The 23,761-nt window shown below is 42.8% G+C and overlaps 3 protein-coding genes across 7 annotated transcripts in view; all 3 read right to left on the bottom strand.

Moving 5' to 3' along the window:
• The window catches only part of LOC134082197 (uncharacterized), a 3,818-nt gene extending 693 nt beyond the window's left edge, over positions 1-3,125 (bottom strand). The window contains exons 1-13 of one of the 2 annotated variants that reach the window (XM_062537845.1): positions 3,037-3,125; positions 2,605-2,669; positions 2,440-2,472; positions 2,229-2,279; positions 1,803-1,841; positions 1,622-1,672; positions 1,489-1,518; positions 1,331-1,381; positions 1,192-1,227; positions 1,022-1,066; positions 853-885; positions 537-620; positions 1-287 (exon numbers count right to left, since the gene is read on the bottom strand). The exon at positions 1-287 is cut by the window's left edge and continues 693 nt beyond it. In XM_062537845.1, coding sequence (XP_062393829.1) covers positions 1-287; positions 537-620; positions 853-885; positions 1,022-1,066; positions 1,192-1,227; positions 1,331-1,381; positions 1,489-1,518; positions 1,622-1,672; positions 1,803-1,841; positions 2,229-2,268 — 696 coding nt within the window. In that variant the 5' untranslated portion in view covers positions 2,269-2,279; positions 2,440-2,472; positions 2,605-2,669; positions 3,037-3,125. Of the gene's footprint in view, positions 288-536; positions 621-852; positions 886-1,021; positions 1,067-1,191; positions 1,228-1,330; positions 1,382-1,488; positions 1,519-1,621; positions 1,673-1,802; positions 1,842-2,228; positions 2,280-2,439; positions 2,473-2,604; positions 2,910-3,036 lie in introns of those variants that run through there. The other variant, XM_062537846.1, reaches the window with a different exon arrangement.
• Positions 3,126-5,334: 2,209 nt separating this feature from the next.
• csnk2a1 (casein kinase 2, alpha 1 polypeptide) lies at positions 5,335-14,003 on the bottom strand. Of its 2 annotated transcripts, none has more exons than XM_062539581.1 (15): positions 13,888-14,003; positions 11,577-11,669; positions 11,391-11,462; positions 10,501-10,626; positions 10,283-10,394; positions 10,027-10,128; positions 9,269-9,319; positions 8,143-8,202; positions 7,875-7,958; positions 7,655-7,765; positions 7,402-7,503; positions 7,192-7,292; positions 6,831-6,979; positions 6,529-6,618; positions 5,335-6,389 (listed from the first exon to the last, which is right to left on the bottom strand). In XM_062539581.1, the coding sequence occupies exons 4-15, from the start codon at positions 10,599-10,601 to the stop codon at positions 6,271-6,273; spliced, it is 1,182 nt and encodes a 393-aa protein (XP_062395565.1). In that variant the 5' UTR covers positions 10,602-10,626; positions 11,391-11,462; positions 11,577-11,669; positions 13,888-14,003; the 3' UTR covers positions 5,335-6,270. The 2 variants fall into 2 exon arrangements, with proteins under 2 accessions (XP_062395565.1, XP_062395566.1); XM_062539582.1 differs by having other exon boundaries at positions 11,391-11,459.
• Positions 14,004-14,679: 676 nt separating this feature from the next.
• LOC134083308 (protein tyrosine phosphatase type IVA 3-like) lies at positions 14,680-21,950 on the bottom strand. 3 transcript variants are annotated; one of them, XM_062539578.1, is made up of 6 exons: positions 21,805-21,950; positions 20,397-21,012; positions 19,981-20,073; positions 17,365-17,495; positions 15,831-15,905; positions 14,680-15,611 (listed from the first exon to the last, which is right to left on the bottom strand). In XM_062539578.1, exons 2-6 carry the CDS (start codon positions 20,490-20,492, stop codon positions 15,494-15,496), a joined length of 513 nt encoding a protein of 170 aa, XP_062395562.1. In that variant the 5' UTR covers positions 20,493-21,012; positions 21,805-21,950; the 3' UTR covers positions 14,680-15,493. The 3 variants fall into 3 exon arrangements, with proteins under 3 accessions (XP_062395562.1, XP_062395563.1, XP_062395564.1); XM_062539579.1 differs by lacking the exon at positions 21,805-21,950 and adding an exon at positions 21,663-21,792; XM_062539580.1 differs by lacking the exon at positions 21,805-21,950 and adding an exon at positions 21,532-21,665.
• Positions 21,951-23,761: the final 1,811 nt, after the last annotated feature.

The raw sequence follows: 23,761 nt of genomic DNA, 5'->3' as shown, positions 1-23,761 counted from the left end.
CTGGCTGCCGGCGCGCGGGTTGGCTCTCCCTGCCCGTCTTCGCTGAGTCATCGCGACTTCCTCGCTGTCTGCGTACAGGTCTGGGCGGCCAGGAGCGTCCACTGTCTCAGCGCTGTCCAGGACTACGGTGAGTGGCGCTGCGGCTACTCTTGGGTTTGGTCTCGGAGGTCCAGCGTGGTCTGCGGGCTTCTTGTCTTTGCCGCTGTGCCCGGGCACCACGCCCACGCCCTTCTTGTCCACTGGCACGTCCAGCTCCTGGCTGCTAACATCTGGATCCACCACTGGGGCTAAGACACAACAAGATGAAAAGAAAATGAGAAGAGGTTGACCCTCTCCTGTGTTACACTGCCCTCCCAAGCTACTGTCCACTCCGAGACGAATAACATCTTAGACGCACACTTCAACCATCAGCAGTTATCTTTGAATTATGCTACATTTCTGTCATATTGAAGGGCTTTATTTTCCCCATTGCAGTAAGCTCAGCGGTCACTGCTGGTCAGCAGCAGGCTGCCATGGCTCCTGAGGTGGACACACACCTGGCCGTGTTGCAGGACGCCTGTCTTCAACCACCTCCTTCTTCACTGGCACCTCCGTCACATCAGCACTGTTATCAGCACTGTCTACTCAACAACACACACACACACACACACACACACACACACACACACACACACACACACACACACACACACACACACACACACACACACACACACACACAGGCCACAACAGCACAAAGTGTCCGACATTCAAATATAAGTTGAACCATTTTTGAAGTACAAAATAATATAAAGTATATAAAGTTATGCTGTATAGCCATCATTTTCTAAAGATGAAAAGTAGGTATTTTACCAGCTGAGTTGTTTTCTTGGCGTGCAGGCGGCTCTGATAACAAATAAACAGTTGTTGTTTCATTCTAAAGATGCCATACACCAGTACTCATTTGACACAACCAAGTGTCAAAGACTATGTATACACGCTAATGACTGAAGATTTGATTAAATCCATAAAGTTTGCCTACCTTTGGGTCTGCTCCTTCTCCCTGGTCTCCTGGAACTACTGTCCTCTAGCAGAGACAAAGACAAGAACAACAGAGAGCTCATTCATTTAATGAAGAGGTATGCACTGAAAAACATACCTGTTGACTCATCATACAGTAACCTAACCACTGAAATGATAGTGGACAGAAACCTCTGCTCTCTGCGGATATGTCCAGTTCTCTTGGATCTATGGGAGCAGGCAGAAACACAACAATGACCATATCAAATATAAAGGAGATCATGAATACTGAAGTATTGATCCCTTTCTCATGTTATTCTTTAACACCTACCCGTTGTCTCAACAGAGTTGCTGCTTTCTTTGGACATTGCCTCAATAATGTCTGCATGACAAAAGCCATAATAGTCATTCAGTCAATACATACTGTATATACACATACTGTATACAGTATAAAGGATTATAAAGGATTTATATCCTTACTATACTGACCTGTCAGAACGTTCTTTTCTGGAGTGGAGTCTGAATTGGTACAAACAACGTTTATTCTTTTTTCTGTATATTTACTATTTTCACACAACACTTTCACATGTAAATCATGTATCATTATTGTAGTTAAACATACCAACGAAGTCATCTTCCGGACTTGGAGTTGTGCACACTTCTGTGAGAACATCTACAATAACATGTACAGTACTACAGTAAGACAGGCATTGTTTCTGACATGATAGCTTCTCGTAAGGATCCTGTGTTAAACATAATCCCACGACATGCTAATATTCATTGCTGTGCAATCCTGTACTCACCTGCAGGTGCTTCGGAGGCTTCAGGTGCGTCCTCTGGACCTAAAGGGCAGAAGAAGATGTTGCATGTGTGGACGAGGAGACATTACTATATCTGACCAGTAGAGAGCAGACTAGGAGCTTACTCTCTTCACCCTGTACAGCTACGCACAGCTATGAGGAGGCTCAGTCTAAAGCTTTAGCACTGTGTTCAGAGCAGAACTAACTGCATTTACCAAAGACATTACATTACATTTGACTAACGCTTTTTAACCCTATGCAACCCAGACCAATCAAGGGAGAGTACGCTAAGGACAAGTTGGTGCAGCAGTGAGAGCTACTTCTGAACAGTCAAGTGTCAGCTGTAGTCAGATGATAAGTGCTATAATTAGGTGGAAGCGCTAGAATTAGACTGCTTTATGTTTGTAAAGGTAGTGGGGAAATCAAAACCTGTCAATTCCTCTGGGTTGTGGACCGAAGGGTGGTTCATGGCAAAGGCACCTAGTAGCAAAGCAATGCGTAAAGTAAAAGAGTGTTAATTGCATGTATGACTAGAATGTCTTAAAAGTTTGTATACTGCCCAAATGTATTTTAAAAAGACTGACAGGCAGACAGTCAAAAATAAAAAAGCGTATGCAAAAGGAAAAAAGACCAACTTTACCATTTAAAAAGCTAAGAAACTCATCACCCCTGTCTGTAAAAGTAGAACAGGTTGTGAGGACACAGTGAAGGGATTTTTCATACATACTTTCTACAAAATATTCACAGTACAGGGTTGAATATTTTACCATATTTTAGAACATATTTTAAACAGGAAATGCTTTACCTTTAATTGTTGCAGAGGTGACAACTGTTACAAGAAGCAGAAATGGCAGCGGAAATAGTAAAATCCTACACAAAGAAACACTGTAATTAATTGTCAAGTGCTTGCTGAAGCATTTTCCATTCTGACTTCTTCCGCTTGGCCCAAAAGTAATGAATAGACCTGGGGATTTGCATATTGTCCTCCAAAATATAACACAACAGAGAACATTTACATCAGTACATCTTGGGGACAGCACAAATCAGCCACTTACCTCTTCATGTTATGTGCAGATGGCTTAGGCATATACCATACAGAGGAGCATGCGAGTCTTTGAAGGTTTTATAGCTGTGGCCCGTCACTTCTACCCACATGGGGATGGAGAGGACAATAGCCCCACAAATGAGCTGCTAGGGTTACGCTCAGACAATGACTACCTGTTGAGGACCAACCCACCAGTGCAGTCAGCAGCAGTCTCTTGGAGAACATCAAGCCCATTCACAGCTCCAGCTTCAGTACCCTCAGCACGCAACACTGCAGATTCCACAACTCTGGATCTTGTGTTCTGGTCTACAGTTGAATGGTGGTCACTCGGCCTTAGACTCAAGAGTCCAATCTTGCCTCTGGGATGATCATAATGTTACCAGACACTATTATTATTATAGCTATTATAGTTATATTATTTTTGCATACACAACTCAACACACAAGGCTCCACTCAAATAAGTGCTAGTGAAGTTTCCACAGCATCACTATTGTGTGCGCAGTTGCCATGCTTACCACAATGTAAGACGAAACCCCTCATCCATGGAGGCAGGCAGCAGGCCCAAACAAGGAAGCCCACTCTCCATTCATCCTGAATGACAGGGCCACGGCTAGCAGAGCAGGGGACGCATGAGTGGCCATGCCTCTGGCTCTCTCTCGCTCTGGTCAGTCTGGGAGCAGCTGGGAGAGAAGGGGGTTCTGTTCTCCTCCAGAGCACAATGACCTGAGGAAACATGAACACAGGAGCTCACTGGTCGCATGTCACAGCACAGACCTAGTTCACATGACAGGCTGATCAATAGGACATCTATGTCTGTCTATCTATAGGCCGGTCCTCTGCCCAGGTAGGATACTGCGGGACTCTTTGATGTGGTTCAGGAGCCCACGTCAGGGCACTGATATAGACTTCACCTATAGACAGGGTGGGGTGCTGCCATTTGTATTGCTGAACCAAAATGCAAAACGATCTGAGTTTACTTTCTCAGTGAAGGAGTGCTGAGTTTTTGTCTTTAAGTTAAATCTTCGTGGATTATAAATGTCAAAACATGTCAAACATCTAGAACACATCCAAGCATGTTAGTGTAATGTAGGTGACAGCACAGATGGATGCCTAACTCTCATCATGGTGCTCTCACCTACTCTTTCATATCAACTCTCATTTCTCCTTCATCTAGAATTGCTTCTGTCCAGAAACAGATCCTTGATCCTTTATGGTTTCCCCATAAAAACTTACATCCCTATCCCTATAATCCAATTATTTCACTATGTTGATGTTATGTTATGTTATCACAACAGAAGGCAGTAGCAGCAGATTTGTCATCCATCTCTCTCTGAAGTGCAGGGAAGGGAAATGAGAGTTGAGGAGAGACCCAGGTGGTTAAGAGTGAGAGGTAAAAAACGCTGGTAGCGGCCTGCTGCGCCAGCACAGCTGTGCTCTTCTCTGAATAACCTGATACATTTGAAACAACTTACAACAAGACCATTGTACAGAAGAGAACTTGTGAAAATCAAAAATGTGAGGAAACATCAACTTCATTTTAAGAGGCTATTAGAGATTGCTTCAGTTGCGTCAAAAACTAGGACAGCTTGGCAACCACTTGCCCAGAAAATCAATGGGAGCGCTGTACTGCTTATTGACTATTAAAAATCAAGCCATTAACTCAATTCACCAACCCTATGCCTCTACAATATTCTAATTTCATATCAGATCAAGACTGTATGGCCAGAATCATCCTAAACCTCTGAATCATGTTTTAACCAACTATTTCAATCATATACTGTATTGCCACGTATGGTAACTTGTACATAGTGAGGCTTCAATCAACCACTAGATGTCAGTAGAGTAACTTGCACTGAACATTTCATCTTGTTCATATCACTACTGGCTATCCCAACTCTAAGATGGACAATCCCAAGCTTCTTTCAGTAAAATTAACAGTATATTAAGAGTAAATTAACCAATAAATTAATAACATTCTGTTCTTGAGGCCTTTGGCATCAGGATTAAGAGCATGGCTCCCCAGTGAGATAAACTATAAGACTACTTAAATAAAACCACTTCAATAAAACCACATTTATGGTGGGTTCAGTGGAAAAATCAGGACAGTTCTTTTTCTTAAAACAATATATTTTTCATTGAAATGATTTATAAAACAAGAAAATATTTTAACTGCAAAAGATCTATTGCAAACCTTAAATGATTTAATTTACAATACATTAAGTTATTTCATTAGCTTTTAAATTCTCACACTGATCACAGGCAGGTTTGAACCTTTGTTCAGTCCATTCTAGAATACTACTCTTTCACATCAAATATTTCACAAATGACAAGACCAAAATAAGTACAATTTTATGAACCATTTAAATGAATAATAACCTATAGAAAGCCTAAGCATGTAGTAGCACTGGAGTTAAATAAAAACCTACAGAGTTGCTTGTGTCGTTCGTTCCGTCGGTCATTCTGTGCAGTTTACAGTAAATACACCACATGCAAATTGTAAAAGGGTGCTTCGCCTCTTTAAGGGTTTATTTCTCACACCGAAAGAAAATGTTTAGCACTGGATTGCATCCTCTCAAGAACAAAAATTGTTACAAAAAAAATTCTTCATGGTAACAAATGTCAGCTTAAAACCTTAAAAGAAAACACACACACACGCACGCACGCACACTCCCATAGACATACACACCAAGAGTGAAAGGAACGCAAAAATTGGCATATTATTATTGACCCTGTGAGCCCAGCACTGGGCTAACACATTTAACAGTAAATGGAGGGCGTCGGCCAGGCCTCCATATCCAGGTGTGCTTGTACAGCACACACCTCCAGCTTCCCGCTCCCCCCCAGCTCACTGCAGAAGGGTGCCGCACGCCTCGCACACACCACTGGAGTTTGGGAGGGGGGCACACGTCCTGTTCAGTGGTAAGTGTGCTGCTGCGGTTATGTCCAGGTTCACAGTGTAGAAACGCCCGATAGAAACACTACAGGAGAGGAAAAATAAAAGCCAAAAACAAAAACAAACAAATAAAACAAAAACAAAAAAATAAACAAATGCACAAACGAGAGGATTCACCTAGTTGCAGACAAGAACGTACGTCTGGGACATATAAAATAAATTTTATTATCCTTCGTCAGGTCTACATTGTAATTGCGTTCCTAGAGTCGTTATGAGAGTGAGTGCCCGGAACTCTAACACATCCAGGCAGGTGCAGCAGTATATTTCTTTTGGAGTCCACAACCCTGGTTTAACTGAACGGAGGGCAAGGTGACTGTAGGGGACATTAATGCGGGGGAAATTCTCAACATAATCAAAAGGAGGAGCGTGGGCCAGTCACTGTGCCTAGGGAGGGGAGGGTTCAGAGGTGAAGAGACAGAGATGGCGAGGTGGGAGGATGGGTGGGAGGGGGTCTGTCTGTTGGGAGGGTCCCCTCAGGGCTGCGCTCCGGTGGCAGCAGGGACCTGCGTGGCCAGCGTGTTGGGGGCGGAGATCACGGGGGAGCCGGCCATGTTGGCCATCGGTTGTGTGGTGGAGGTCATGGAGGTGATGCCTGAGAGAAGAGAAGGTCCAGCTTAGCACAGAAACAAATCCATACATCACTGTGTTGCTCTGACAGACATGATGGGCTCATCCTTAATGAAGGCCTTCGGCAGTAACATCAGAGAGCTCTGATAGGTCACCCCACTTACCGGCCATCATACTGGAGGAGCTGACTGGAGTGGAGCTGGCAGCCATGTTGGTGGTGGCTGCACCCCGGCCCTGGTCTTTCACTATGGGGTCTGCAAACAAACAGTCAAGCAAACAAACAGTGGTCAGCAACAGCTGTGGTCATCCTTGAACAACCCCTTGTCTTATACAGCCAGTCTAGTCCAAATATAAACATTATGCCTACACAAGTCATCCTATCTTAGCTTATGTTATCTATTTATACAATATAATTGATAGAATGTGAGAATGTGTCATGTAGTCTGTGCGAGAGGGAGAGGCCTACAGAAGTAAGGGTGATCCATGGCCTCTCTGGCTGTGAGGCGCGCCTGGTGGTCGTAGCGTAGCAGCTTGTCGAGGAAGTCCAGGGCCTCAGTGCTCACCAGATGCTGGTTCTCACTGTGCACAAAGCGCTCCCATCTCTTGCGCGAATGCCTGCCACCAACAAGCCATCAAAATATCAGCGCAAAGCTCAAGAGCTGCAGGGTAAACTAACAGTATTTACTTTGTAGTCAAGAGAGCTGAAGGAATGTTATCTTGAGACACATAAATATTGGAGAAACCAGCTGCTAGCATCTTTACTCAACATAACGAGCAAGTAAAACAAAAACATTCCATAAGCCATATCAAACATGAGCAACTCTCACCTGCCCAGAATGTCATTGAACCGTGGGTCTAACTCGATGTTGTATTTGTCAATGTAGTCATACAGGTCCTCAGTGCCCAGCACTTTTGCAATGCGGACCAGCTGAGAATAGAATGACGATGCATCATAAAAGAGACCAACACAGGCTCAAGAAATCATTTTCACAGCAAAAAACATCTCTAGCACATCAGAGAACACTGCCAAGTCATACCTGATCATAATTGTCATGCCCATGGAAAAAGGGCTCCTTGCGGAAAATCATACTGGCCAGCATACACCCCAGACTCCACATGTCCAAACTGTAGTCGTACATCTGAACACGAATGAAAAGAAAACATCATCACAAACGCACATTGAAACATGACATTACAAAATGAATGGTCCTGTTTCATACATAAGCTCAGAAGAATCACTGCACAACAATATTAAGTCGTCAAATCACAAGCACCCCAACTGTTACTCACCTGGTAGTCCACCAGAAGCTCAGGGCCTTTGAAGTACCTAGATGCCACCCGCACGTTGTACTCTTGGTTTGGGTGGTAGAATTCTGCCAAGCCCCAGTCAATCAGACGAAGCTGAAGAGCAAAATAATTACCACAGTAAATAAAAAGGTAATGACAGGATGGTCAGAATGTATTATATCCATGCAATATGGAAACCTATGAATACTAAATATCTTCTCACCTTTCTGTGCTCATGATCGATCATGACATTGTGTGGCTTCACATCTCTGTGCATGATTCCCATACTGTGACAGTAGTCCAGGGCCTGTACATTCAGACATCACATCAATAACAACTCACATATCACCACAATACTGAAACCAGAAATGTACTCATTTTCTCATGATGTAAAACAAAATTAACTACAAGACACAAAATCAATCATAACTGAAAATCAAAATTCAGCTCTAGTATAGAAGTGTTTTGAAGTCAATTAAAGCATGACTTACCTTTAAGATTTCATACATGTAGAAACGAATGTCGTAGTCTGATAACGTTTGATACAATTGCTGCAAGAGAAAGAAAAAAGAAATCAATAACATTTAACTGACTAAGGCACAACTAAGGTAACATGTTGCGAAGAGTCTGCATGTAGAGCAGAGGCTCTGTGAAAAACATGAACATTCTTACATTGCTAAAAACAAATAATGCTTTCTTGACTCAATTTCAAATGTTGTGCATAACGATTTATATGATAACTTCCGAATCTTACTAACATGGGTTTTATCTTTGTTTACATGATAGTTTTGAAGTTATCAATTAAATACTTTCACTTTAAATGTGAAATATTATGCCATTATATTGCCATGCCATTGTTGCTGTTCAGGCACCTTTTAACTTTAACCATTAAATGGCGAAATCAGTCGCTTTGCACACAATGCTATTTTGAGAAAATCCACGATAAACAAACTTCCGGGTTAAAATGTTAAATTTAATGCTTTTGCATAATTCGACAGTATACAGTCTACAGTTTCATAATGTGAACACATTTCATCGGAAAAACATGTTCTGATTGTAAAACCCGGTGAAGATTCAACACATTAGCAGTCATTTCCGTAGTCCATGCCATTTAAAAAGGTGATATTCTCCTCTTCTGGCATATGGTGATGGGAGAACCATGTCAACTTTGGATGCGGTTATCTTAGCGATAGTTTTTGTAATACCCTCGAATCGATATACATATCGTTGGAAAGCTTAGTTTATGGCTGTTGATGAGAGCACAATAACTTAATTTTGTAAATGTACCAAAGCGACTGGTTTCGCCTAGCAGGGTCACAAGAATGTAAAAAGTATCCTCATCATACATTATAAACAACTGATAAAAACTGATCAAAGTGTCTCACAACGCATCTCGAACCATCATTTTTCATGTACTAAGTAGCGGTTACTCATGAATTTAAATGGCAGTTTTCTGTATAGAAAAAGAAAACTTCTATGCTTCAGCGACAGATTCTTCCCCCAAGTCTAAGTTGTAAAGAATGGGATCAAAGTGAGAGCCAAGCTGCTTCTACACATCCTTAGCCAGCACATTAGTTGCACACATACTGCAATCATCCAGACTACAATGTCTCTTACCTTAAAGTCTGTGTTGTTCACATGCTCAAAAACCAGGGCTGGAGTTCGGGACTATAGGGTTTGGGGAAAAAAGGGGGGAACCAGGTTAAATGATTCCTATTAAAATACTAAACTGCATATCATACATGAACATGCATGCATTTACATTTGTTCATTTAACAGACGCTTTTTCCAAAGCAGCTTACATGGTCAAATATATTACATTGTCCCAAGAGCAAATCGGGGTTAAGTGCCTTGCTCAAGGGCACAACGGTGGAAGCCGGGAATTGAACCCACAACTTTTCTGGCCACTGCATGCTAGCCCAGCTCCTTTACTACTACACTACCACCGCCCCCATACACAGAACTCAATACTCAAGTGAGTCTACTGAGCATTCTACACAAATTTAACTCTCAAGTTCTACATAAGTCACTTAAGTCTACAAGGTGCAGTCCCAAAGTAAGGACTGAGGGAGGGTGCGGAAAGTAGGAAAGAAAAAAGCCAGACCCAGAGAATGGAGAATAAGGCAGGTTCAGAAGACGTGAGACACATGAGCGGACTTCGTATACATTGAGGCACAATATGTGAGGACCATTTTTGCTTAAGGCCAGATTTCTGCTAGAGGAAAGTTGAATGAGATTGTACCTTGAAGAAATGTAAGCTATCAGAGTGGAAATACAGCTACTGGTGTAATTGTTAATGTAGTTGTGTGTATTTAAAGCCTAGATATTCTTAATCACTACAGATTGAGGACTACATGAATCATACAGACACCCACCACAGGGTCCTTGACGATGTCTAAAAGTGTGATGATGTTGGGTCCTCCTCGCAGGTTCTCAAGAATCTTAATCTCGCGCTTGATTTTCTTCTTTTTTACTGGCTGCAGGAGAACAACAAACAGACAAATATAGCGCTGAACCATATGACATAAGGACAATAGCAATGATAAACTGGAATATGTATAGACACAGAGAAACAAGCTGCATTCAGTACAATAGTCCCATCAACAGTAAATGCGTTGAGTAGAGGCCTACCTTGAGAATTTTGACTACGACCTTCTCATTGTTTGTAATGTTTATAGCCTCAAACACTTCACTGTATTTCCCACGGCCAAGCTTCCGGACCAGCTGATAGTCATCTTGATTCCTGTAGAGTAAAAACATGAATTCTCATGAAACAGCAGTATGTAGAACATGGCATGATGTCTGAGCTGAATTAAGAAGCAGATGAATGGTGCAGTGATGCTGCGTACCCCCATTCCACCACATGGGACTCGTAATCCCAGTACTCGCGGGGCCTCTGTGTATTTACATCAGGGTAAACTCGAGAGCGGCTGGGCACAGGGCCGGACATGTTCCACTCGAGATTTCACAAGCTCCTGAGAGGGAGAGAGAGAAGGCCATACAGTTCACAACACAGTTAAGGTCAAAGATAACTATGCTAGTTAGCGTCTACTGTATCTTAGATCTCTGCGCTAGTTAGCTTCTTCTGTATCATTAAGTTACTCAATAGGTTAAACATATAGCCTTAGATCAAAGCTTTAGGCTTCTGTAATTTCGATCAGCTACAGACAACGAGTGACAGAAAAAGCGTGAGGTCACTTACAGGTACTTAGTTGCAAATGTCATAACATGATGCTTCATATCACAAAATGACTTGTCTTCTCTATCAGGAAGCTATTCAATAGGCTTAACAATAAACATATAGCCTTAGCCCAAAACAGCTGTTAGGCTTATGTCAATTTGATCTGTAAAAATTGTACATACAGCCATGCCTAAATTCTGCTTACTGCACATTAATTATGGGCTAATATTACAATGTAATATTCATTATTGAATGCTTAGCGGGAATTATTTTTCCAATTGTATTGGTATTGGCCATAACAAACCAATACATATCTTGTTATCATATTAATATTATAAAATATTAACATTACTTAGATTAGATTAGCTTAATATTTGTCACTGTACAGGGTACAAATACAAAGACAACAAAAGGCAGCATCGGTGCATCTCTATCTAAATGAATAGAATTCAAAAGGCTGGGGAGGCATTTTTTTTTACAAAAATATAATTTCAAGCCTCTTCACCAGCCATCACTTCTGCAACAATGGACAAAGCCTTTAGGCTGAGTCAGCTTTACCTTAGCAATTTCCTCTGAACAGCTGATGGCAGGTGGAGCAGATGAGATGGCTTTATGGAGTCGCATAGGCTACTGGGGGAAAAAAATACATTACAATCCAATATTACAATCACATACATACTATACACTTACAGTCATGTGTTCACAGCATGTTGTGTAGGGCCGGGGTCAAGTTTAGATGCTCACCTGATCTTGTTTGATACAAAAGAGGACATCCAAACAGTCTAGGCGCAGGGCTTAGTGCTTGAAACGGTCATCACTTCTCTCATGCCCGAGTACCTGGAGCAAAGCAGAAACAAGCCATCACACCTCCATACATAGACTACTTTTTGTATATCATCACTTACTCATTCAAATCCAAAAGCAGATCCTCTCTACTCTGATTCACATGATGAGAATTTTCAAACCATGCTAACTATCCAGGGCATTTATGGTCTAGAGTGTCATGTTAGGGGTACTGGCAAATGTGTGGTCTAGATTAGCAGAGTTTGTCTCAGGTCAAAGGTACTTGGCTATCTAGTCAGGCAGCATGCAGCTAATCACTATGTAAATATGCAATATGCAAAAGCAATTATGTTAAATATGGACAGACCAAATGGCATCTTCCAGCCTCTGAACCTAATGTTACCTGATAGCAACCTCCTCTGCTCTGACCAACACTTTTCCACTGATGTGAACTTGATACCATTTTTCTTCCCCTTCGATAATTACGTGTGTAAATCAGATGCACCTCAAAGCAACCGAAATGTGCAAATTATCTGATGCATTTGTTTAGTTTCTCTTAAACAATACAACTGCCCCTCTCCCCAATGTTAACTATGTCCTCTGGGAAACTTCTGCAAGGAGATAAATGACAATTCAGACCTACAGTTTCAGTGCGAGTGACCTGGCCATGCACTTAAAACCTTTTAAATCCAATACATGGCTATATGGCAGATCGAGGCATGCCTATTTCATATTTTGAATCATGTTTTAAATGTGCAATATATTACCCTCAAGGTGCAACATATTAACAGCCTCCTATTCTATGCATGGATGTTTAACAAAATATAAAGATATCGAGTGAAGAATTAATCACATGTTTAGGAAGGAAGACTTAAACGTTAGCTAGTAAGCCATTTTCGGTGGTTGTGGGCATGGGTGTCCATTAGAGATTCACCATAGCCTATGAAGACAGGGGGCATGCACCTTAGTAACCTTACGTCCAACATTAATTTCCATCTGCATTCAATCAGCAACATCATAACAACAAAACAACAAAGTCTTTATCCGAGACAGGACCAATGGCTATATCTAGTGCCCCAACTAACGTTGGCGAGCTGGCTAGAATTATCCAGCACTGCGGAAAGAATTGCCATCAAATTGGTCTCGTCAAGGATCGGAGGAGGTGCCTCTATATAATGACATGGTTGTGTTTCACACACATACATTTAAGGCATCGTTAGCAACCGAGTCACCTTTGACTACACATTAATCGACAAATGTCACTTGACTGCTTTTTAAGTAAGTTAACAAGGTTGCACAGATAACGTGCGGCAACCGGCTAGCTAACGTAAAATAAGCTAACCTTAATAGTGTTGACACAGAGGCGTTGGCCTGAATTTAAGGGTAAGCCATCTGTTAATCCTTTAAACCCATTATTATCGTAAAACACGAGCAAATGAACCCACATAATAAAAACAGAACTTGTCTTTTCGAATGACCGGCTATGTTAGTTAGCAAGAAATCCTAACTTGGTTAACGTTAGCTATCGTTTGGCACGCTAGCAATTAGTAATCCGTTTCACTGGTGCTAGCCTTTTACTGTGCTAGCCAATGTTAGCTGACGAAATAGCATAACGTTTCGTGAAGCCATCGCACAAGCTACTGTAGGTAAAATGGTCTGCCACGCCTTAGCCATACCTTGAATAAAATATCAGCGATATAACTGGTTTGGTATATTTACTTCTTCTCTGACAAAATAGCCCAAAACCTAAAGAAACAACAACTCAGTTATTTCTTAGTTTTACAAATCGACTAAAATGCTCATAATGTCGTGTTGCATACTACATCAACGCCGGGTGAAAGCCTGACACACTAACGTTACCGCTAGTTTAGGAAGAGTTAGCCAGCTAAGGATACCTAGCAGGCAATAGTATGAAGAAACATAAATTCTCATAAAATAACTACGCGTCGTACAGAAAACGCATTAATGCGTATCAATACAACGACAAGGTTTCCCTTTGTACATCGAAATTCAGCGTTGAGGTATAAGGCTTTTGTATGACCCATAGCTAACTAACAATTGGCCGGGATAAGACAGCTAGCAAGCAATGGCTCCACCGTATAGAATTTTGTTAGCTATCGCTAGCTAGCTAGTTGGCCAGTTCGTCAAACGATATATCAAGGTGTTCACCTCACACAACTAGTAAATATGAATTCGGGATGTCTGTAACTATTCAAAGAAAACCAAGAGGCCTTTCAAACATTTTACGGTTTAGGATTTTAGACCACATTACCTCTCGGCCTCTCCCGGCTGACAATATGGCGGACCCCGCAGATGTAGACGATACCATAAGCTAGGGTTAGCTTGCTTGCTGTTGCTGGAAGGGGTACCATTTCCGGTATTGCTTATTTGGCCTGAAAAAAAGTCGGAGGTATCTCCTCGTTTGACCAGAGGGTTATGGGCCCAATTTGATGGTATATTGCAGTTGCAGCTGCAGTTGAAATGTTTGAAATGCAGTGGGCAACAACAGCAGTCACCTTGACTAACATTAGAACACTTGTTGGTCCTCCTAACCAATGTTAGTAGCCTAATGTACTGGGCAGCAGCAGCATCACAGGCCCAGAGTGTCAAAATATTGTCTCAATCATGTTAAGTACCTTTTCAAAACAGCACAGTGATATTAGTCCGTCTGCCGCACTGAAACCTAGCTGAAACCAGCTTCAATTGCAAAAGAAGACACACAAACTGAATCTCTCTAATGCATAGGTGTTTAGTGCTTGGCAGTATTCACTTCAGTTGATCAACACTAGCTCACAACCAAGCACAAACTGTATGACACATTTCATTGTTGTCACAGTACACTTCATATGGCTTTTACACAGAAGCTGTGGTCATTATGGTAACAATGTGTTTTGTTTTTAGGGTTACCTCCAAACAAGGACATCAGTTTTAAAATCATCCAAAACAAGCATCATCCTTCATGGCTTCACATGGCTTTTGTTTCTGTGACATGAAGAGGCTGCTCAGGGGTTATGTTTGTGCATATGCTACATGGCATCACATCTTAAGCACTTTATTGAGTCCATTTCATTCACTGTGGCCTTTATTTCAGAAGTCAGACTGATATGCAGAATCCCAGAGAAAGTTGTTGTCCAATTCCAGCCTCACAGTATTGTGAGGCTCCTCTTAACGCACACACACAAACACACACAAACAAGGTAAGCCATCCGAATACAGAGATAATATCAGCACCTCTCAGCACCATCATCACAAACTCATCCCAACTCACCTTCACATCTCTGGTGAGGCATCCCACCTTCCAGAATATTATATTATCACAATGTACAAAAATATGGCTCTGTTAAAGGACGAGCCACCCTTTGTGGTATTATCCTCCTATTATTGTTTCAGTGGTGCTGAGGAAAGGAGACTGAGGGTGTGACATGCAATGTGAAACAACATAATTACATACAAAAACATGGGAGGACAAAGCATAATTGACAGGCATAAATGAGTCATAAAATGAGCCTTGAGACAAATATAAATAACCATTCAGTGTCCTTTGATTTCATGACTCCAATTTAAAGGATTTTCAGAAGGCTAATGCAGTGACAGAGGTGACTGGGTGAACCATCAGAATGTGCAGTGATTGATCTGAAGTTGAAAGAGAACGGGGGGAGGGGGGGGGGGTAAAATCCTTTTTTATATTAAAAAATCTTGAGTTCATACATTGTGGTTGCTTGTCTGTAGCAGCCCTGAGATTGAGAAGTCCCAGTGAATCAGGTATCCCACAGTGAAAGCGAGGATTGTCAGTCAGTCCTTTGATTAAGGAGTAAAATGCATTGATTTTGTGGCCTAGCCATCTGTCCATTTCACAGTGTTAGTTGAAAGGCTTGGGATTACATGATGGAGCATTTGTTCTTGTGGTTTTGTGGGTCTTTGAAGCGCAGTCTCTGCTTGGACCTGTACTTCTCTAAATACGTCAGCTGTTTGCTATTGATGGCTCCTCGGCGCCTCCTGTGGGCACAAACAAAGAACAGTACCCATGTAACTAAAAGTATGACTTCAAATACACTTTATCTTATTATGGGCTCAGTGTGTATGAAAATGGTCTTAGTGTGACTTTCTACACGCCCCATAAAAGGTTAGAAATAAATAAACAAAGCAAGTGATGGGGGGGGGGGGGGTGTTGTGGGAGCCAGCACCATCTCTTGAGCAATTTCAAGATTGACTCACTGTCTGATGAACTGTATGGCATCCTCGTACTGCATCCCGCTCTCGATCAGTGCCAAGGCAACCAGTACAGGCGCTCTGCAGGGAACAGAACGAGCTGTGAGACACACGGCTGAGAAAGACCAGCCCATGTTCCCCCCGTGCAAAACATTTCCAGGAAAAGGCTTTCCAGGATAACTTAAGACGCCTGAACAAGCGTACCACCTAGTGTAAGCATTTGGGAATGGATTTAGAATGGCTTTCACCTCCCTTTAAATGCATCCAAAAGTCTCAGAGGATTGTACTGGACACAATACAGCTCTGCCCGATGTATCTAATGGGGACTAATCTCTTAGTGTCTATACTTCAGCACTCACAGAGTGTGCCACCATCAACATACTGTATTCATGACAATGCTGATGTTGAGAAACGGTCGCCTGGTATCAGTCAAGTTAGCCTTGCTGACTTGTTTAAGCTTGGGCTGTCCCACAACATGAGAACAAACACTAATACAAGTGTTCTCAGTCATCCACATGATCTATAGCCAGAAGACCCCTCCTTACAATCATCAAAGCAAATAGATGATCCAAGAGCACCATGTCCTAGAGGTCTTCTCCAAAACGCATATCTTGTCCATCTACCATATCTCTATAAAATTCTCCAAGTCTTCAAAATGATGGGTAGTTTGTCCTTAATATGAGATGCTTGATGGATGATGTGCTAGATTATCTAGCGTAAATACACCGTTTTTACCCTGGAAACTATTTTCTGCCATTGTCTTGGCTTATATTCAAAGAGCATATGCTGAATTTTATGCATAATGTAAGAAGCAGCACACAGGCAGGGCAGTGAAGTACAAAATGGCATAGGGCTCAAGCAAACTTCAGCTTCTTCAACTCTTAGGATTAAAAAGAATGCATGGAGATACAGCATGAGAAACTGTGCTTTATGGGTGTACCGTCATGGACTTGAGCACAGCAAGTGGCTCTTTGGATGTGACCTCCAAAGACAGCCATTCATCCCCCACTTGAAATGCTTTTTTGAGGGCACCAGAGGGCCAGTATGATCTCTCCATTTAAATACGAAAACAAACTGAACTGGCTAAAACAAACACTGGCACCTTGTCAAGCATTCTCTGGGGAGGCCCAGAAGTACGTCAGAGAGTCTGGTGCCTCACCCATCAGAGGGAAGCCAGGGTCAGGGGTCGGCTGAGGGGCCACGGAGGGAAGGACGCCTTCAGCTTAACACTACCAGTGGACAGGCCAACCCTGATCGGATCTTAAAGCTCCTACTTACTGACCGTCTGGTCACATTTTCACGGGCAGAGGACACCGACCGCTAAGGACTGGGGGGGCTTACCAGCCTTACAAATATTACGGCAGCTCTCAGATATGCCTTCCCATGGCAACCAGCGCCATTCAGCTGAGAAACACTGACACTTTACTTCAGGATGCCACATATGCGCTGTCAAGTTTTCAAAAGGCTGGATATCAATGTTTCCCTGTTTAAAGTGTACAGATACATGTCAGGTTTTGTTGTGCGACGGGAGCCTACTCACCGACCCAGTCCAGCGACACAGTGAACCGCCACACAGCAGCCAGGCTCCTCACAGAATTTGTTCTTCAGCAAGGACAACCAGTCATCCACTATCTTAGTAGGTGGTGGGGCACCATCATCAAAGGGCCAATCCTGCAAAAAAGAGACAGAGAAAGTGAACAGCTGTGTCCACCTGCCTCATCTCAAAAGTGAAAAGAGTGTAAGAGGCTCAAGCCTAAGCCTGGTCATGATGTATGGCTTATTTGCTTTGTCTCTGACAGTCACCTGAATTCACCAACTAACATACAGTACTTATTTACCATTAAATGATCGATATAACATTTTAAGAATTATATCCATCAAAGGAATTGCATCCTAAAAGGAGATCCATTTCAACCAATAGTGCATAGTGTGTTTGCGGGCATGTGTGTGCACACATGCATGTGTTTTTGACGCATGAGTATATGAGTTAATATGCAGGTGTGCAAATGAAAACCGCCTGAGACAGATCATGTGCTTCTCAAGAACCTCAGGCCATTACCATGGTAACAGTACTAGCAGACCTAGCTTGGACACTGTCACCATCTGCATTCTCACCCATTCCTCTGCATGTCAAAGTAGTGGTGCAACATAATAAAATGGCAACCAAACATCACAATGTTGCACTTCCATGAGACATATGAGGACAGTCCTGCCCCAAAGTTAAATACTGTGTCATACAATGCTGATTTAATTAAATGCTGGAGTTTCTGTATATGCAGTGACAGCTTACTTTCAACAGACCTGACCCCATTTACTACTAACTCGTGGATTTTTAACAGTAGGTTGTCACTGTGGTATATCACAATGATAATTCAACGCAGCAATATCATTGAAGTTACACAAAGTATTTCAACAACATATCTAGTAACCAGTCTACTACTCTGTTCATTCAGAAACCCCACGTGCTAAATCTCTTCCTTAATTAGGCAAAGATGAGCCACAAACAACCATCGTAAGAGCCGTCTCCTCCAGCCAAAGCAGTCAAGAATCTCTGCAGGTTAAATATAACATTTAAATCCACTAAGAGGTTAACACGCCTTGCTCCTGTCTGGAATGTTCACCGTAAGCTATTAATTCCAAGAGGCCCCTCTAAGACATGTGGAGTCTGCACTATCGTCAGCTGGGTGACTGCAGTGCTGCCGTGGTCTAAATGTGTCAAATGTCAGTGGACGTTCATTGAGATACATATTTCCATTTACTGTACATCCGGCAACTTAGCACTAGAGTGGTCTGACGATGGCTGCACCTGTTTCCAGTCAACAAACACTTACTATCACTTACTCCTTATTTCTCTTCTATCTGTGCTGTTCAGCGGACGGTGTGACTGGCTGCACACATTGAAAAACATTAGCTCAGCAGTCAACACTTTTTACTCATGCCCAGCATGGCTAAACAATTCTCAGTGTCCAAAGATAACAGCTGCCAAACTAGAACGTTCAGAGATCTCAGGTCTCTGGTCTCAGAGATCAGTGGAGTTTCCCCAAGAGTCACATGGTCCTTATGTGATGGTCTTCACTGCCAGGTAAAGCCACGGGTGGCACCCCGGGTGCCCAAGTGAACTGCATTAAAGAGGCCAAGCTGGCAACTTGGTTGTTTATTTAAGGCAAGACTATGAATGAAACTGTAAGCTCAGTTGTCAACATGGCACACACAGACAGCATGGCAGCTGAAGCCATGACTAAGTCTTAAGAGTTGCCCGTCACCCTCTCCACCCTACTACAAAATGTCAACTTCTGGCATTACTGCCAAATAGTTTGTGTTAATGTCAGCCCAATCAGTGAGCCCAATACATACTGTGGGACACCAACACAAACCTTACTTAGCTCTCTCTTAACCATCAACCAAATGTCCAATAGCCTCTGACATGCCCTTAACACTAGATGGTGAAGAGTTCGACAGCCTATAGTATGGAGGGGAGTGGCCAAGCCCCCTTGTCAAACACTCCAGCCCCCATGGCAACGGGGAAATGTTGACATGCCAAATTGAAAACACATGTGACTGGTGGACACAGAGCGGGAGCAGTAACAGGGGGACACGGGGAGGGACATGTCCTGAGGGTCATCTCCCACTAGCACTGCTTACTCCTGAGGGCCAGCTTCTTCATCGACATCAAAAGGGGACGCCATGTCAGAGCTTCAGCTGCTGCAATCAAATCCCTGGAAACCAAAAAGCTATCATAATCCCTCACCATGGAAACGACATCATTCTGACGAAAGAGCCCGTATCACAGAGAAATGTGCACATGCTTGTGAAGCATCCACCTGAGGTTTCCTGGACAATAACGAGAGGGTCATTTCAGATGCAGCAAAGGGAATCACATGCTTCCAAGAAATAAGCATCTATGTGCGGACACCTTCATGAAACATGCATGCACTTCCTCATCAGAGAGCAGAGAAGATGGGCTATAGAAGCCACCTCATCAACCAAAACTAATTCAATTCCAAATCTCTCCATATCTAGGTCGCCAGAGCTTTACTGAGGCAGATCAAATCTCAGGACCTTAGCAACTGTTTAAAACGTCCAGTCAAAAAGCCACAAATCATGTTGGAGGCTCCTCTGGTCAGTGGTGGGAACTTGTGGGTGGGCAGTCCTTTACCATCACTGTAATCCCATCCTTCTCCAGGGGTGTCTTGTCATAGGTGACCTCACACACTCGCACAACTGTCGTTGCGCCATACTTCTTCAAGTCCTGCAAAACAGAGAGCACAAAGTAAACACACCGACATGTTCTTAGGTCACCGAAGGTCATTCAGCAGTTCCTGAGCTAGTGTATGCTTGTCATTTGCAAAAGTTAGACTTTTAAAATACAATTATTACAATTACAAATAAAATGTGTGCTACACATATGACTGGACAACATTTAAGATTACCTCAACAATATGATGGACATGCTTTTCATGTCATGACAAAGTACTAAAATCACAACACATCAGTTCTGAGTATAGGGCTAGGACTGACATTGCTGGTAAGTTATGTACGTTCATCCTGTGTGCATGTCAATGAGCATCTCACCTCAATGAACGTGCTGAGGGTGGCATTGGTGGGGTTGTGCGTGATGAGAAAACGCATGTTTTTGTAGCAGAGCTCGACGGGGGCCGGCCGGTTCATCCTGGCCAAGCCCTGAAGCTCACTTCCTGGAGAAACGCGCACCCAGGCCGGGCCAGCCTCCACCGAGCCCCCCAAGACCCCTCCGTGTGCAAGCAAGCAGCCGAGTCCTCCTCCACGCTATCACAGCCCTGCAATGTTCTCCAGCCAGCAGCCTCTGAGAGCCAACAGAGAGAGCCCTCAGACCATCAGCCCCCCAGCAGTCAGCAGCCTGAGCAGGACCAGAGTGCGGCTGGTCTCTGCAGCGGTCAGCCGTGGCAGACTGAGCGGAGGGTCGGCGGGGAGTAGAGTGCTCGCAGTTGGGTGACACTGTCCTGGATCCCCCGTCTCTCCTTACCCCATTGGTCTGCTTTGTGATCGCCGGTCAGAAAGACAGCGGTGTGGACGGCAGGCTGCTATCACTTTGGGCATTCAAAGGGCAGAGATGGGCATTCTGCCCTGCGACCTATGCGATGAGATGTTGGGCGTGGCAGTAATCTCCACTCCTTTGCAAGAACTCCATCAACAAGGCTGGGATACAATACTGTGAAGAGCAGACATAGAAAATCCAGTTGAGGATGGGTGTGCATGCAACAGATTTTAATCCTAAACAATCTTTCAAATATGCGATTTATTTTTGTATGTTGTATGTCTGGGCTATGCTGATAACGTGCACGTTTTAATCGATATGTAACAAAAGACAGTAGGCCTATGTTAAGGAAAAGCCCAACGGCTCTCTCTCTGTCAGAGGCAGCAACATGATATTTACTGTGATATGCCTCTGGGGACAAGTGTCAATCACAACAAAACTTAAATGTGTGATTTATCATGCCGTAAGCCCTAATCAGTAGATGTTGCAGTAGCGATCACAAAAACAAGTTTAATACCAACGGAAATTTGAACATTTTAAAATTTGGCCTGCACAATAATAGCATATGAAAGCAAGCGGACTTTTCCAGAACGTCCAGTTTGTCAGTCCGTCAGTAATGAGAGGTCTCCAACATGACGTTCCAGAAGCAGCCTAAACGCAAGCTGAGAGTAGCCTACGCTACCTATCGCTCACCTGTGCAAACTTCTCAGACACATGTTCTCATCGCAGGTGGGAAAAAAACAGCGTTACATCAAGTTCTAAATGAACTCAACCGCGACGTAGCCTAGGCTACTTATATTCCATAGACGAGCCGAGTCACTTACCAAACACTAAATGTGCACCGCGTCAAATGTCCGCACATTTATCTAAGCACCGACATATCTAACGGAACCATGCGGGAATATCCTCAAATCCTCCCAACAACCGCTGGTCATTGAGTGCTCTTCGAACTCGTGTGACTCTTACCTCGGTGTAGAGCTGAGCTCCGTTCAGTATTACGCACAAGTCTCTAGAAGGAATAGCGCCCTGTAAACGGACGCTATGGTTAATACTAATAACAGTCTCTGCTCTGAACCAGTTGAAGCTGCCTTGGCTTGCCATATGACACTGACAGCACTCAACCGCTAATGTCACAAACAAATGCACACTTAATGCTCTTAGGCTGCGAGTAGAGCAGCCCCTCCCTCTCTCTGGCCCCACTATAAAAATAGACCAGCAACTGAGCCAAATAGGTAACGTTGTAAGCCACCGTGAAGATAGTCATTCTTTGGTAACGCCAATAATATATTCTACTTCAATTCAAAACGTGAATGTCATGTGATAAATCCATAGTTGAGTAATACAATAGTAATACAATAATCACAGGCTACTGTTCACAGAGGGAGGTAGCAGCTAGACCTATTTGTAACCTTGACGGCCCACATACAGTATTTGTCTATACAAATACTCTAACTGAAAACATTTGCATGCCAAATGACAAGGAGAAGTGTCAAAGAAAAGAATGCATTCTTCACCAAATGTAGCCTACTCTCCATACATGTAGTGACAGCTACTAATGGCTTGTCACTTTAAGTATATCCAGATGCATAGCCCTGCAAATGTCCATTCCTGGCGTGCTTCATTCAAAATACACTCATGTGTCATTGTGCCCACAAAAAATAAGAACCCTTGGTCATTGTTTACGGAACCTTGCAGGAGTCATTGTTGATGTTGTATAACCAGAAAACCTGCGCTCATTTGACTAAATTGTGCACACATTTCTCTGAATATAGCGCTCATTTTACTAAATTGCGCTCTCAATTTAGCAAATTGTGCAAACTAGCCTATTTCATTTACTAAAACGTGCACGTTTAATTACATTATGCGGTAATTTTACTAAATTGTGCTCTCGTTTTCATTTCTGTAAAATCAGTGCACTATTCAGAAACTTGTGTGCACGACAGTAAAATGTGTGCACAATATAGCAAAATTTTGCACAGTTGACTAAATTGATCCCACAATCAAATAAAATGGAAACACAATTTAGTAAAAACCAAATAACTATGCAGTAGAATTAGCACAATATATTATATTATGCACACAATTTATAAAATGAGACCGTATTTACTAAAATGAGTGCACATTCTCTAAAAAATACCAAAAACATTTTCTTGGCCCACTCTAGGCAATGTTAGTAAAACTCCTTTGGTTGGTTCACCATTCACCTGAAAGGATTAAATGACTTTCCTATAGGCTAGCTTACAGTTACCTTCATCAATATGCTTACCAAATAATCCATCAGATCTAGGTCATAACAAGTCTATTCTCATCATGAGTGGATGACTTTGGAAAGGGGAAAGTATTGCTACACATACGAATCAATTATCAGCGTTGGAAACGTTTGAGTTGAACCTGGTTCTACAGCAATCTCCAGCAATGGCAGGCACATGTACATACAGCCAAGGTGAGAGTTATTTAAGGTCATGAAGGCTTAATTCTGAGCAGTGAGTCAAGAAAGAGCAGTGAGTCAAGAAAAGGCTGAACTACTAAACAAACTCAAGGAACAGCTTCATCATTTGCCCTAAATCACAAATCTCAGGACGTCAACAATAACACATAGCAAAACGAATTAAGTTAAATATAGTTTATTCTCACATATTATTAGTCAGCAGTACTAACCCAGAAACACCCAATAGATTCAGCTTCACTCTGCAACTCTACAACTGCAGGCTAAACCCTTGAGGCCTTGCACCCAAGTCTGATGGCTTCCCTCTGGCTGGCGGTCACCTCTCCTGTGTGGCCTAATCCTTTTACACAATGGGCAAGTGAAAGGAGAGTCAGCCGTATGGGACTACCTCTGCCAGGTTGTAAAAATAGTGGCACTGCCTTCTAAATGGGACCCAACCTGTTTTTTTCTTTGGGCTGTACTATTTATTCTCATGTC

This window comes from Sardina pilchardus, chromosome 6 (assembly GCF_963854185.1).
Source record: "Sardina pilchardus chromosome 6, fSarPil1.1, whole genome shotgun sequence".
Lineage (NCBI taxonomy): Eukaryota > Metazoa > Chordata > Actinopteri > Clupeiformes > Clupeidae > Sardina > Sardina pilchardus.
The sequence above is the reverse complement of the archived record's forward strand: the minus strand, read 5'-3'. Positions and strand labels throughout refer to the sequence as shown.